The 16,419-nt window shown below is 34.9% G+C and overlaps 1 protein-coding gene across 1 annotated transcript in view; it reads right to left on the reverse strand.

Moving 5' to 3' along the window:
* Window positions 1-849: 849 nt before the first annotated feature.
* The window catches only part of LOC129005205 (uncharacterized), a 37,597-nt gene continuing 22,027 nt past the window's right edge, over window positions 850-16,419 (reverse strand). Inside the window, exons 15-21 of the mRNA XM_054434037.1 lie at window positions 14,394-14,532; window positions 12,575-12,635; window positions 10,604-10,742; window positions 10,324-10,434; window positions 9,913-10,059; window positions 3,304-3,415; window positions 850-957 (exon numbers count right to left, since the gene is read on the reverse strand). Coding sequence (XP_054290012.1) covers window positions 902-957; window positions 3,304-3,415; window positions 9,913-10,059; window positions 10,324-10,434; window positions 10,604-10,742; window positions 12,575-12,635; window positions 14,394-14,532 — 765 coding nt within the window. The 3' untranslated portion in view covers window positions 850-901. The remainder of the gene's footprint in view (window positions 958-3,303; window positions 3,416-9,912; window positions 10,060-10,323; window positions 10,435-10,603; window positions 10,743-12,574; window positions 12,636-14,393; window positions 14,533-16,419) is intronic.

Raw genomic sequence — 16,419 nt, forward strand, 5'->3', positions numbered from 1 at the left:
CTTGTAAAGATAAAATTCCTTTTAAGTTTTAAGATTCGTCTTTATTATAAATTTACTTTTGTGTCTCTCATCAATGGTTCATTGAAAATGTGCCTAGAAAATATCCTACAAGCTTCACTAAACATTCAACATCCTCGTCTCTCTCAACACGACGATGGACTATCAATTCTTCAAACTACTTTACTTGCTAGATTCCAAGATTCCCTGTCTAGCCACTGAGAGGTACATAAATACTTCTTTGTGGCTCAGCACATAGGTACACAGCAAATAGCACATAGGTAGGTAGGAATTGAAACTGTAGCCAATCAAAAATTAAAAGAAAAATAAGCATTAATTTAAACCACGAGGAGACGCACACGGTGGTTTCGACCAGTACGGTACATGACAAAAAGCTGTCGGTAGACTAAAATGATGAAGTGAAGGATAGCAAACAAAAAATCACGTTATTCCTGGAATGTGGTGTGTTGTGCACCAAAAAGTACAAACCCGGTCATTTAGACAGCTATGCGTCCTCTCCCGGGTCAAGATGACAGTAAAGTAACATAAGAACAGTTGTTGTAGACATTTTTAAATTGAAATAGCCTAAATTCCATCCATTCATTAACCAAAATATGTAATGGGTAATCTGAAATTATTCTTATTTCAGTTAATCGAGGTTTACTGCTGCAGCTCACCACAGTTACATTCACATATGATTCTTCATTAACCATTTATTGGTTCAATACACCAACCAAGAAACTGGAGTATGAGTCTAGTAAAAGAGAAATGAAACAATAAACCTGATTCCTGGGTATGAAGGTTATTCCAGTTACGCCAAATTATAACACAACCCTATTATGAAAATAATTGATTTTTTATTAGATACTACATAAATTTATCTTATCAGAAACCATATTGCAAACTATTTCCTTTTGGTGTCTCCACAACAGTAGCACGAGCTATGTCCAATTTTAGAACCTGGAAAATACCAAAATATGATGATAGAAGTTTTGTTTGATGTTGTTAAAGATATAATAGTGACGAGACTTAGCGTACAACATGTAAAACAAGTGTTTAAACCAAAGTACTATAGTAGTGAGGGATAGGAAGTTTAAACTGTATGTTAATTTGAACGGTTTTAATTGTGTTTATCTGTTAGACAATCAATTATCTGTACAAATGAAAATTGTTAAAATCCCTAGGTTCCCTGAGGTCTGTACGGTACTGATGTAAATAAACAACTCAGTAAATTACGTGTCATCAAACGTACACCAAAAAATAAATAAATCAAAACGAGGGGACCGGTGCTCAAATTGCACAGTTTAGGGCCCAAAACTTGTTTCCAAGGACAAATTCATCCAGTGCAATGAATTAACAGTTTGATTCTGTGATGTTCAATAGCATTAAAAAGTTAATAGGTTTGCCAACAGGGTGCAGCACTATTATTTTTTTTTTATTCATGACAACAGCTAATTTGCAACCAAAAGGTGAGTGAGCGTAGCGAACGAACTTCAACCTGGAGGCGAGTTAGCGTAGCGAACGAGCTAACTTGAAGGCAAGTGAGCGCAGCGAACGAGCTCTCACCCAAAGGTGGAGTGAGTGTAGCGAACGAACTTCAACCAGGACGTGATTGAGCCATGCGAAGGAGCTCATCTTAAAAATGAACGAGCATTGACATAAAACCACATTAGGACAGGACGACGTCTGTCGGGCCAGCTAGTTTACAATAAATTTGTTGATTTTAGATCAACAACACTACATTATATAGAGTACTAGCAGAGTACCCGTCCTTCGTACGGGGTTGGCATATAAGTATCAAATGCTTATAGCAGTTATGAGTGAGGACATGGTTTAAGAAATTTCGGTTCTTTTTGAAGTTCGTTCGCTACGCTCACTCACCTTTAGGTTGGAGCTCGTTCGCTGCGCTCACTTGCCTTCAGGTTAGCTCGTTCGCTACGCTCACTTGCCTTCAGGTTAGCTCGTTCGCTACGCTCACTCGCCTCCAGGTTGAAGTTCGTTCGCTACGCTCACTCACCTTTTGCTGTTGTCATAAATGTAAAAGAAATAATAGTGCTAGTGCTGCACCCTGTTGGTAATCCTTGTAACTTTTAATGCTATTGAACATCATAGAACATAACCAACTTGTTTAATTGAAACAGCTGTTAAGATTCATTAATTCCATTTCTCATAAGGTTAACATGGGAAACTCCAGAGCCACTGGGGCGGAGCCCCGAAGGATTTTTTGGGATAAAAATATGCCTATATGTTAATCGGGAATGTGAGCTATCATCATGCCAAATTTCAGCCCGATCCGACCAGTAGTTTTTGAGATTAGCTCATACAAACACACACACAGACACCACCTCTTCTTTATAATAGTATAGATAGATATAGATTTTACCTTAGATAAAACATACCCTTAGGTTTTACATACTACCTTAATCAGGTTACAGTTGTAAAAAAAAGTAGCCTATTTAAAATGCACATAACTGTTCAGTGTCTTATTTACAATCTGACTGGTTAAACATTCATCTGGAGGAACAGCTGTTAAATTACAATTAATATTCAAAACTGTTACAAAAACACTTGGTCAGCATTTAACTGGATCTTTGAAAATGGACTTTAGAAATAAATTAAACATGAGATTCATAAAGGAAATCTCCTTTTTAATTACCATTCGCAGGCACGCTAGATCATAAGCTTTATTATGACACCTCAATCGTAACAATTGGTTAAGTATAAGTAGAATGGCTGGAAAAGGGATGTGACAGGGAAATACGGTACTTTCCTGTTAAAGGGAACATTCATTATTATCGATCTGATTTCTTTCAATATATCGATATTTTTGTTTTTCCTTTACGATCCATACCTTCTGTTTTAATATCTTCAAACACATTTATATTACAAATTGACAACTGATCTTGTTTAGGCAAAACATAAATAAGTATAACTGTTCTAAACTAACCTAACATAACCAACCAAACTTGCTGGGGTTGCTGTATCATTTCAAAATTTCGTTTGATAACAGAAAAGGCATGTGAGTAATATGGAATGGAATTTGGAAATTTCACAGCAAGTTTGGTTGGTTAGGTAAGGTTAGCTTGGAAAATTTTCATTTCAATATAATATTTTTAAATTGTTTGTTGATACTGAACAATATTTACTTATCGTAGTTGTCAGCTGACATCTCGTTCATTATCGGATCAAAAATAGAATATCGATATATCGAAAGAAATCTGATCGATAATAATGAATGTTCCCTTTAACAGGAAAGTACCGGAAATACCTTATTGTATCAAATATATAGATAGAAGATTTATTTACCACAGGTTGATGGATTAGAACAATGTGTCTTGTGATTTTTTGTAGAGAGTTTCCTCAACAGACGCTGCGCTTCATCTTCCAATGCCTGCGTTTCTTCCTCCAAATTGATAAACTGTAGATTATAAGAGGTTAGATAATATCTAGAAATGTAACAGGTTATCAACTTTTTTAAGATTTTCTAGGTACTTAAACATAATATTGTTTCTTTATAAAAAAAACATAGGGCCTAAATTAGGGTTTTATGGGTGTGTGAAAAGTAAATTTATCAGTCGAGTTTACAGCATAACTGAATGATTGCTTCAAAATATGCATCAAGATAAAACTTTCCAAAACGATGACAAGTACTTTATCGCATGTACAAAAAACAACTAAAAATTAAGCTTATAGGTAAATAAAAAATAAAAATAATAATATCTAGGCTACACTTATAGTCACTGTGCAATTTGACTATATACTTTCAATGCAATTTTTATTTATATTCATAAACCTCCACATAGCATATATTTAATTCTATTAACACGTTCAGTGCGGCATAGGTACCTTCAAACAGGCGCTCGCCAATGGCGGCGAGGCCCGGGCGAAGCCCCGCCGCGCAACTGAATCGGTGAACGCAATTGGCATTCAAATATTTCAGTCTGACGAATAAAAAAAGAGCAGCGGTGATTGTGCTGCGTTAGCCCGAGAGTGGACGTAGTTCACTGAAACACCCAAAGGTAGCAGCACTCCGTAGCCAGTGTCTTTGTAAAGTGGCTCGAAAAGAGAAAATTGCCGGAACCAGGACAAAAGCATTGCCAGACAGGATTTTACGAGAAATTTTAGTACCAACCTACACCAGACTGAAGCTTATATTCTAAGCTACAGGCTGGCAACGATTATAACGTTCCCTGGCAATGGCTGAGCTCACATTGAAGCAAGGTTGTTGGCATTGGAGAAGGACGACATTTCCCGCCCCGCGTCAGTGGTGCCCGTACCGCGGGGCGTGAATTCCCGCCCCTAGCACTGAACGTGTTAAATAATTTTTTGTAATAAGTAGTCTTTACCCAGAAAATCTACGCTTACACGCGGTACAAATCTAATACAGTATTTTATAATCATTGATTTCATACCTATTATTGATGCCTGATTCTACTCTAAAATCCTACCCTGTCTGCAGTCTTCATAAAAATCTCTAAATTGCAATATCGCAAGGATGGACAAAGAAACACAATTTCTGTTTGTCGTAATATACTTGTTTGCCATTGCTATAAAAAGAACTTTTTTAGATATGCCTATTGTTTGGTTAACCCATTGGGAAAGGAATTAATGCGCTGCCTGCAGCACACCCTCTGTCGGCAATCAATTTTACCGAATATGCAGACTTTTACTCTAATTGTTATATAAAGAATACCTTAGGTAATAAATTAATAACTCTTTCGCCATTTTGTACACAGTAAAATTGCCTAAAAAAATTGGTAATTGGATAATCAAAGTGTAAAATAAAATAGCCCCGCCGCAGCAAACCTGCAGACTAAGCGAATTTCCATTTGCCTAACTGGATTGACACTAAAATGTATCCTTAAAAATTAATATCACATTTATCCTACTAATATTATAAATGAGAAAGTTTGGATGTATGGATGTATGGATGTATGTTTGTGACAAGTGAACGCAAAAAATACTGGTCGGATTGGGCTGAAATTTGGCATGATGATAGCTCACATTCCCGATTAACATATAGGCATATTCTTATTTCAAAAATCCTTTCGGGCTCCGCCCCAGTGGCTCTGGAGTTTCCCATGTTAACCTTATGAGAAATGGAATTATTGAATCTTAACAGCTGTTTCAATTAAACAAGTTGGTTCTGTTCTATGATGTTCAATAGCATTAAAGTTACAAGGATTACCAACAGGGTGCAGCACTATTATTTCTTTTACATTTACATAATTTATGACAACAGCTAATTTGCAACCAAAAGGTGAGTGAGCGTAGCGAACGAACTTCAACCTGGAGGCGAGTTAGCGTAGCGAACGAGCTAACCTGAAGGCAAGTGAGCGCAGCGAACGAGCTCCAACCTAAAGGTGAGTGAGCGTAGCGAACGAGCTCCAACCTAAAGGGGAGTGAGCGTAGCGAACAAACTTCAACCAGGACGTGATTGAGCCATGCGAACGAGATAATCTTGAAAATTAAGAAGTTAAACGGGGCAAAGCCCGCGGGTTACAGCTAGTTCCCTATATAAATAGAATTAGTTTAACGAGTACTTTAGTTTGCTGCAACAGTGAGGGTAAACAGTTTTTTTTTATGTTAATACTTTTGTAAGAAATAAATCCATTTTTGAAATTTGATCAAACAAGCAAATTTTCTTCATAAACAAGCAAATTACAACAGTTTGGACTATAAATGCAAGTTGAGTGTGGAATGGAAAAAATGTGCTGTGTAGCTTTGTTAGTGACTACGATTAGTTTTTTCTTTGGTCAGGATTATTCATTGAAGCCCAGTGAAATCAGCTGAGTCCAGTTCACTGAATAAAGACCTAACCAAGGCCACAATTAAAAAAAACAGGCCGTAATGCTTGTCAAGCATGACGTCACGATAGAAGACGGCAATGACGTAGGTATTTATTTATTTATTTTCCAAGGAAAGACTAAAACAAGCAGCTGATCACAAACGGCAAACATTACGTCATTGCCGTCTTCTATCGTGACGTCATGCTTGACGAGCATTACGGCCTGTTTTTTTAGTGTGGCCTTGATCTAACCCATAACTCTCACTGAGCCATAAAAACGCTGGGTGTATATCTGCTGGTGTCTACACCAAAATCCAGAAGCTGCTGTAACTGTGATTTTTTAAGGTATACATTTAACTTGAATATATATGATCAGCTTATAGCAACGGTCTAGAGACATCAATTTTCTCTCCTACCGCCTCACTCCTGGCCTAACCAGCCAACCAACGCTCCTAGATTGTGGTATAGAAATTAGCAGATTCAAACGCTAAGTTTTTTTGGTAATTATTTGGTATGTCTACAACGCGATATTATGTACTTTTTTTATGTCTACTTACAGTATTTTTCACGCTGAATCCAAAAATGCAATCAGTTTTTGTCGGAGAGATTCCTAAATGACCGTACAGTTAAATAATTACTATTAAGCTTCAGTTTTGTTGATTTATTAACTTATTTATGGTATGGATGAGTCCAAGTGCTAGTGGCGACTAACACTTAAAGGGGAGGAAGGATTGTGGAGTGGAAACAGCTGTTAGTTATTTACCATTCAATACAAAAACAAAAATCTTAATAACATTTAACAACGATTCAATTAGTAAAAGCAGACGGACTTCTAAGACGTTCCGGAAATACAGTAACACAAAAACAATAACTTACATAAAATATTAATAAAATCAACACTAATCATCAATAAATTTAACTTATCCTCGTAAAATGCAAGGATTTGTCCCCAGATAATAACACGACCACTACCGGCATTGATACTAGGCTATGTCAACTGTCAACTGCCACTGTCACTGAATTACTGTAATCAACCAACTAAAGGATTACTACGCTAAAATGCGCCCAGGAAATAGATCTAGATTAAACATCTGTATTAACAACTAATTAATTATCAAGTAAGTTTAATTATTGTTGTCGATTTAGGTATTAGTAATGGCTGATATTTGCAATGCGTGTGACCTGAATTTTTATGAAACTGTTGTATTTGATAATAGTGAAATTAAAAGTTTTTTAATTAAGCACGGGGTTTTGAAAAACGAGACAAATTGTCCAACGTGTAATTCAAACATTAAAGTGAACGATCAGTGGCTATTTAGATGCTGGAATAAAGTATCAATAAACAAGAAAAAAGCGAAAAGGTGTCATTGGGTGCGATCTTCCAGAGTAGGCTCTTTTTTCGGCAATTCAAAATTACAAATCCTTACGCTTTGGCGATTAGTTAATCATTACCTTTTTTTGACCCACCCCGGCAAACATTTCTTGAAACAAATCTCAATCTCTCAAGTAGTACTGTTGTAGATTGGTATTCGTTTATACGAGAAGTGTACATTGACGATTGCGTAACAAATTCGGATAGACTAGGCGGGCCAGGTGAGATTGTTGAGATTGACGAAGCGAAATTCGGGAAACGCAAGTACAATCGAGGTAGGCGAGTGAAGGGAAACTGGGTGTTGGGGGAGTGCAGAGAGGCTAGACCAAAACATTTTTAATTCCCGTTCCTGACCGCTCAAGACGCACACTCATTCGACTAATCCGCCGCTGGGTTTTGCCTGGCAGCACCATCATCACTGACTGTTGGAAGTCGTACAGCAGATTGCGGGAGTACGGCTTCCAACATTTAACTGTGAACCATAGTACTGACTTTATTGATCCCGTCACGGGCGCTCATACAAACCGAATTGAGCGGTGTTGGAGAGACGTTAGAGACCACATCCCCAAATACGGGGTGAGGTCGGAACATTTCATCGGGTACCTGGCAGAGTTCCAATTTAAAAAACGGAATCTGGTAGCTTGAGGTATGGTGTGATTTTGTGGGGACAGGCAACTGATGCAAAAACTATTTTTAGACTTCAGAAAAGAATCATCCGAATTATGACTAATTCCCACCCCAGAAGTCCTTGTAAATTACATTTTCAAAATTTAAAAATCCAAACACTCACAGGACTATACATATTTGAATTATTAAACTACATACACAATATAAAAAATAACCTCCCGGATTCATTCAAATTCACACACAACTATAGTACAAGAAACGAAACAATTTTCAGATTACCAAATCACCGTTTGACCTTATTTGAAAAAAGTCCTTTGTATGCAGGTTTAAAAATGTATAATAAACTACCGGTATATTATAAAATAATGAGTTCAAACAAGTTTCAAGAAACATTGAAAAATGGACTCCTTGAACGTGCGTTTTATAAAATAGAAGAATTTTATAACCATCCCTTGAGTTAATTTTTTGTTTTTAATTTTCTTAACTACTGTACTGTATTAACATTATTTGGCTAGGTATTTTTCCTGTTACTTTGTACTTTGTATTTTTCTAGTCTAGGCTCAATTTTGACAATGCACCTGTTCTATATGTTATCACATCTAAAAGAATGTTATGTGCAAATAAATAATGTCTAATGTCTAATGTCTAATCCGAACAACAAGCGACTCCACGCGTTTTATAAGGCCGCAGCAAAGCTGTATAGGCCAAAGTACTAAACAAGGTAGGTTGGTTAAGTTAAAATATTTTCTTTAATGCATAAGCTATGTATTATATTTTAAACTAACGTAACCTAAGCTAACCTAATCTAATCTAACCTAACCTAACCCAACCCAACTTTAATATTAATTTTTGCTAACCTAATCTAATCTAACCTAACCTAACCCAACCCAACCCAACTTTAATATTAATTATTATATTGTATTTCATGTCAGAAAAGGCATGTGAGGAAGATAGGTCGGACTTTATGCGGATTCGTGACTGTATTAAGTGTTTTGAAGTGAGGTTAGATTAGGTAAGTTAAAGGTTAGGTTAGGTAAGTTAAAGGTTAGGTTATTATGAACCGACTCATTAATTTATGCTACTTCCAGACTGTTTTTGCACAATTTAATAGATAATCGTTATTTCATTGTGTTTCACCCACTATTAAATTGTGCAAAAACAGTCTGGAAGTAGCATAAATTAATGAGTCGGTTCATAATAACCTAACCTTTACCTTCCTAATCTAACCTCACTTCAAAACACTTAATACAGTCACGAATCCGCATAAAACCCGACCTACCTTCCTCACATGCCTAAATAAGAACTGATTCTGATTATCTCTGGTTTCAAAACGAATTGATTTCATTCCGCATTAAGTATCGAGTACAAACAGCTGTTTGCTCTCCTCCTCACTCAGTCCTCAGTCCACATACGGACCCGTCCAGACCACGCCATATTGCCATCAGTATAGCTCAATGAACCTTAGATTCGTAATGTTGACCCTCGTTTTACGATCATTTAGGAATCTCTCCGACAAAAACTGATTGCATTTTTGGATTCAGCGTGAAAAATACTGTAAGTAGACATCAAAAAAGTACATAATATCGCGTTGTAGACATACCAAATAATTGCCGTTTTTTTTTATGGCACTGTTAGTTCTGGGTTAGGTATTTTTTCTGTGGTCGTTTAAAACCATTTAAATCTAAGGATTTTCTCAAGAATCAAACCCACAACTTTTCCATTCTCAAGTGAGCACTATTTGCCAATCAGCCACCCAGCTATATAACAGCACGTATCCCCTGTAGGAAAATTTTATTTATAAATAAGATTAAGATACCTATTTATAAATTAAATTTTTTATTCTAAATGCAAAATAAATTTTGACCTGAAACTTTGATGATTGTCAAGGGCGTGGCCAGAGGTGTTGAAGATCTCCAGCACCCCCCAAAATTCTCATAAAAGTTTTTTTTTTACAATAAATAACTGTTCTTACATTTCCCTTTGGTCCGTAACAAATTGAAATAAGATATTTGAAATGCTCAAATCGCCTTTAAACCCACAATTTTGCTCTAAAATTTACAAAATCGCTAACCCCCCCAAGGCCCACCTTGTACCCTAAAATGTTTAAGTTGTAGTACCATTGACATACTTGATCAGTGTGACAAGGCCTCAAATGTTTGGATATTTTTTCTTCGTCCAGTGCAATCTCTATCCTCCGAAGTAAATCTTCAAACTTGCCGCTACACATTTTTAACTCTGGATGTCTCATTTTTGTTTGTTGATGCAACTTTTTCAGCTGAAAAAAATAAAATACTTAACTACATAACATTACAGTCTATTATGATTTACGAGTTTAGTAATACAATTTGATTTTTTGTCAATGTTATTGACATGATTTCGATGTAACATCGACAACTTTTCAGTAGATACAGGTGAGATTAATTAATGCAAGAATATGAATATTCACTAAATTTGACAAAAACTATTGCAAATTACATTATTTTATTTTTTTTTTATAAAACCCTTTAAGATTGAATTATATGCATGTGTGACAATATACCTTAGAAAGATGATAAACAGCTGATGCATGTTGTAACCGTAGAGCAGATGGATTTGACGACTGATGTGAAGAACTCCAACTACCACACGACTGGAAGTCTGACGTTCCTTTCTGTGACATTACAAACTGACTATTAATGGACATTCATGTGAGAATCACGACTTGAATAAAAAAGCATGAGATATATATTGTTATTGAGTGGTAAGCTGGCCAAATTCTGTCTCTCTAAAAAAAAACGTTTGAGCACACCAGCCTTTGTACAGTTTTACTCAGACACTACCTTGTTTTCAAGTTGATCCATGAGTTTCTCCAACTGAGCGTACTTATCTGCCTTCTCTTGCAGAGTTTTGTCCATTGATTGTGATCTGACCACAGCCTCTTTGCCTCTCAGTTCTCTACGAGCTGCCAGCAGACTCTGTCTGGAACAGTTCACAGTGGAACCAACCTATATATTTCACAATAGGTCATATTGTGCATCTTAAGTAGTGTTTATCCAATTTCAACATAAACAGATAAATTATTGCCCTTAATGTTTGTATGATTTTGATCTCTTGCCTGCCTGCAGTATGATATAAATTGTACCTATTTCTATTTTAGTTGTATCGTTTAGGTCAACAGTCCCATTTTGCTATAGGACATCACAAGCTGGAGGCCGGCAGATATTTAGTCAACTTAGAGGCGGCATTGAACCAACTCCCATCCTGCTTAAAGCATCGATCACATATGAACAATGGAGCATGTGAAGTAAGGATATTTTACTCATCTACAGTACCATGGCCGCTGCCAGCCGTGATGAGTCCTACTAAGACATAAGGCATAAGGCAACAATATGAATATTCCAATAACTAAGACACTTACTGATAGCACAGGCTTTTAAAAATTGTCTAGCATTTGCCGTTTTTGAAAAAAATTTAATTTAGATTATTAATAACAAAAACTTTTTGGTTGAGGATAAAATTTGGAAAACACACTAATTAATTCATAATGTATTTATCTACATTGTATTAAAGATTGATGACGTTCTGACGTTTGGTTTACATTATGCAATTTTTCAAAGTCATACGATGGTTTTTGACACTCTAAAAACAATGCTCTTCTGCATTTTAACTGTCATATTCATTTTTATAAACAACCTAAATAACATTTATAGTAAATAGGGTCTATTCCAACCCCTATCGTACACCCCAAACTACATGAGCTAAAAAATAAAAAAAAACAGGAATTTAAATATTTTTCTCTTTAGCTACAAAATCTTCTAGTTTTTAATTAACATGATCAAAAAATTAAAAAAGTAGTATGCTAGCCGAGAAACTTTTTCATGTCACATTTCAGAACTCATATAAAAGTACTGACTTTTATATGAGCTAATTTCAGTTACTTTTACTGAATTTGGATATTTAAAATAGAAAACATTACTTTTTAGTTTTTAACCTTTTAACCAGAGCTAAAAGTGTCCTAGACTTCGCTATAATCAAAGCAAATAGAACTGACGGATCAATAGTCCAGCTATAGCCCCCCAGCTGGTATTATTGAACCGCCAGTTCTATTTGAGTTGACTATAATACTTTCATTATGTTCATTAAGTTTCATCCATTCATCTTTACTCTATGAAGGCTAGATGTGAAGTTATTTAGAAGCGGAGCATTAAGTTCTTGCACCATTAAGTTCTTGCACCATTATCAACAACATTTAGCGTGTCTATCCTATTGCAAGATGGCCGCCATGCTTCAATTATCAATTATCAATTATTTAAGATGGGGACGCCACTATGTGCGTATTTTAACCCAAATATGAGTGAAGGATGAGTGGCGCGATCTTGTAGTCTTGTTAGTGACTAAGGCCGACATGTTCCTTAGACACAGCTGTTAATTAATAGCCCATACAGCTAATGGCAACTAAGGGACCTACAGTGGAATCCGAACCACATTTTTTCCTTGTAATTTACAAATTGGTCTAGTTATCGGGATAGTACTGCAGATAGTCGTAGTACTCACTAGTGCGGACGTTAATCCACACCAGGGAGCATCGCATCCACAGTGCATCCCTATAAATATCCACAATTCGTGACCTTCTAGTAGCTGGATTACAGGATGATTCAGTTGTTAGAATGTTTTTTTGGATAGGTATACTCCATTTATTGGTCTTATGTGATAGTTGGTTTAAAGTATTGAATTGACAACGGATGCCAACTCAATTAACAAACAGAAAATACATTTTATATCAACAAAAGTAAGTTTAGAACCTTACCTACCTTTGTTCTTCTAGGAGGTTTTCTTCTCTTTTCAAAGCATGTCTGTAGATTTGCTCAAGCTCTGAAAAAAGTGTTCTATTCACTAAACCAAAAACATTAAAACAGTTATTTTATTATTGATTTATTAAAAATAAAAATAAATGAAAGGTTACTAATCTATTGTAACAATATCCCTGTTGCAGCAAACCTGCAGACTAAGTAAATTTCCATTTGCCTGAATTGATATACAATTAAATCTATTTAAACTACTAGGTTCAACGAGTACCTAGGTTTGCAGTACCAAGTTTGATCAAAATACATCCATAAACAAGCAAACTACAACACTTTTTTACAATATTCTCCATAAGAATAACATGGCAATTTGAAATTTACAATTTTTTGAATTCTCTCCGCAACCAATAACCGCACAAAAACACTTCAATGTACTAAATTATTTGTATTTTTCAGCTCTTTAAAATGGTCTAGAGCAAAATTGGGAAATTTTGTTTTGATGGTCAAAAATGAGAAAAACCAATTATTAACCATAAACCAATTATAATCTAACATAAAAGCCCTCGTAAAACCTTGTTCCCATCGTCCAATCATGCTGGTTCATGAACTAATTATCTAATCTAATTATCTTATTTCTAAGTTTATCTTGCCTTACACCTTCAAACCAAATTTCATCAAAACCAAACATAAATTACTCAAGTTAACGCATTCACGGACACACACACATATGTATATTTATATATGTTTGTATATATGTATCTAATATATATATATATACAGTATATACATACAAATTTGAATGAATAGTGTTTTCAGCCTCTGGTGACATTAAAATGAAAAAGTAAATCGGTCCCGGGCTCAAGTCTTACCATGAGACCTACGGTAATAGCTACTTCCCTATAGAGAAATTCGCTGAAATTACATTATTACCCTTATATAATATCATATATAAAACATACTCCCTTAGTAGATTTGTCATCCTTATGGAACAGCTGAAGCCAATTTTATTGTTAGTTCTGTTCGTCCAACTGTAGACGTCGTGTTTTGTTTACAATTTGTTCCTTGTTATTTCAGTCATTTAAAACCTCATTTAACCAAATAAAACGATATAATCATAAACAATAACTGGTCTCCTAGTTATATAACCAAACAGTAAAGCACAAATCATGAAAATAACCTTAAAATAATAGAAACAAAATTTCGTCTACCTCAGCGATCAGTATGGACGTACATGAACTAGACACGAAAAACAAGCTTTAAAATTTACAATGGGATGAAGAGTCTACTTGTGTTTCTTAGTCTATGATAATACGTGAAGGTGATTTCTACAAAACACTACTCATCCGTTAATAATGGACAGATTTTTACAAACGATGTGTCAAAATTGAGTATTTTTATTTAGACGCCCCCTTTCACCAATTCCTGTAATAAAAGTCCTCGGGCTTTGCCATCATAGGCCATCAACATCCCAATGTATTCCTTATGAAGAAACGATTTTTTTTACTTAAACAGACAAATGATTTGTATTAATTGCATACTAAAACAGCTGTTTATAGTAAATACATGATACACACAAGATCGTTCGTTTTCAGAGTGAGTTCGTTTTCAGTTTCGATAACTGGAGTGGAGTGATTGGTTACATTATCTTTGAGTTGACACTTTTAAGTCATCGGAAATTATGACTGTTATTTCGTGAGGTATAAATTATGAATAAAAAAGAATAAAGTACAAATAAATGTTAAAATTATTCTTTGTCCTTTGAGGTAAGGGCATCTAACCATAAAATTGAAGTAAAGTTTGTTGGTAATTGCCTTACAGGAAAGATTACCTTTCAATCTATTTTCCTTAACTGAAGCCTCATTCAACTGCTTTTGCTCAGCGTCAAGACCCACTTTCTGATTGTTAATGTTATTCTCTTGGCCCTTCAAGAACTCCTGCTCGTCGTAGAAAGAACTAAGCTTTTCCAGCTACAAAACAGAAGAAAGATTATTGTATCTTGAAGAGTACACAAGCCTCAGCTCCTTAGACGATGATATGAAATGCCGACCATGGCTGAAACGTGAGCCTTAGCTACCATTGGTTAAAAGTATACCAAGAGGGACAACTAACTTATGAGCATTATTAGGAGTTTCAGCATGCCTGTCAAAACTCATCCTGTTGTCATTCTTCATCAAGCCCAAAATATTACAAACACTGCAGGTTTTCATGAAAAACAGGTTTATCAAGTCAAGTTCCACACAATAAATAGCAATAACTTATAATAAAGAACAAAATAGCTTGATGGTTCGCATATTTATTTATTTTTTGTCAGTACATCATTAACAGGACATACTGTCCATTGTTAAATCTAAGACTTATAGCTAGATACAACAAATACATCTGTTTTTACACAAATAACTGAAACTCCCAGAAATATAAAACAGGACAGAAATTGAGCTACATGGAGCAGGTAGTTTTATTCATACCTAATTCCAGCAGTTCTCCAAATGATCTGCCATTTTAGGGAACGTCTAAACGTTAAAGGATTTTCTGGAGTACTTAAACTTGTTGCTAATTTATTTAAGATTTTTTGACTATGACTAATGTATTGTGATTATTTTGTAAACTGTGAGCTACAGGTTTGATATTTAAATTTTTTGTACAGTAATTATGTTAAGTTTGGGTATCCCTGAAATTGGACAGGATTTTATGAATCCAGAATGCTATTTCCAAAATATAGTGATTGTAAAAAATTAGAACTTGAAAATTTTGAACAGTTTAACCAAGGGTGTTTGGGAGTTTAACTAAGGGTTCTACGAGGAACTTTGCCAAATATTTGTATTACTTTTTTTGTAATTTTAAATATTTTGAATGAGGAGAGTTCCCCCAGATCAAGGTACCATTATGTCATTAATGGTGAGAAATGAGCATGATATTAGCTGTGTTTCCAGATTTGTTACTTGTGAGATTATTGTTATAGAAAAAATGCACGAGTTCATTTGCTTTATTCGCTTGATTATTATATAAGGACAAAACTAATGAGAAATGAAAAAAAAATTTTGAATAGGGAAACTTTATTGGAAAAGTTTTTGTTGATTTCATTACCCATGTAAACGTATGACTTTAGTTGGGATAGTAATTGGTACAATAAGCAAACAAAATTTGTCCAATCAGCCAGATTAAAATCATACAAAAACCAGGTATTACTAAACAAAGTTGAAAAATTACACAGTACATAGGCCTTGAAATTAAAATATGGTACAAAGAACCAAAACAGGGCTTAAATTATGTTACCAGCCAAAACTAATAATTTAACATTTCTTTATTTTAAACAAACATAGTTATACATAAAGTAACACCAGTTGTCAAGATAAATAAGGAAGGGTAAAGATGTTGGATCAACTACAATTTGACTTTGAAAAAACAAAAACTTGTGTAAAAAGTATTGATTCCACGGTTCATCAAAATACACAGGTACTATGATGATATACTGTAGATCTCACAAAGCAAAACAAAAATAAATAGTGGATGAAAATGTGTAATGTGAGGACAATGGTTGATGAGGAAATCCTGTACACATTTTTCAAAATATTAAAAATTTGATACTTCAACTATCTGCAAGTGGAGTAACCATGATTCTGATCGACCAAGATAGCAAAAAAAAAAAAAAAAATTGTTATGCAAGTTAAATGTACGTTATGGTAGCAAGATGTTTAGCATGTGAAGGCCTATCATCTTGCGGGCAGGCTATGGAGTTGAGTTGCTGTTGTTTACTTCGCTGACCACTGGTGAATCACCGATTACAGCCATTTAGTTGATTAAATATATTTTGTTTGTGGTTAAATTTTTGTTTTAACTTGGCCAATATATTATTT

This window comes from Macrosteles quadrilineatus, unplaced genomic scaffold, assembly GCF_028750875.1.
Source record: "Macrosteles quadrilineatus isolate MER2022 unplaced genomic scaffold, UCM_ALF_1.0 Scaffold_17__1_contigs__length_3442018, whole genome shotgun sequence".
Lineage (NCBI taxonomy): Eukaryota > Metazoa > Arthropoda > Insecta > Hemiptera > Cicadellidae > Macrosteles > Macrosteles quadrilineatus.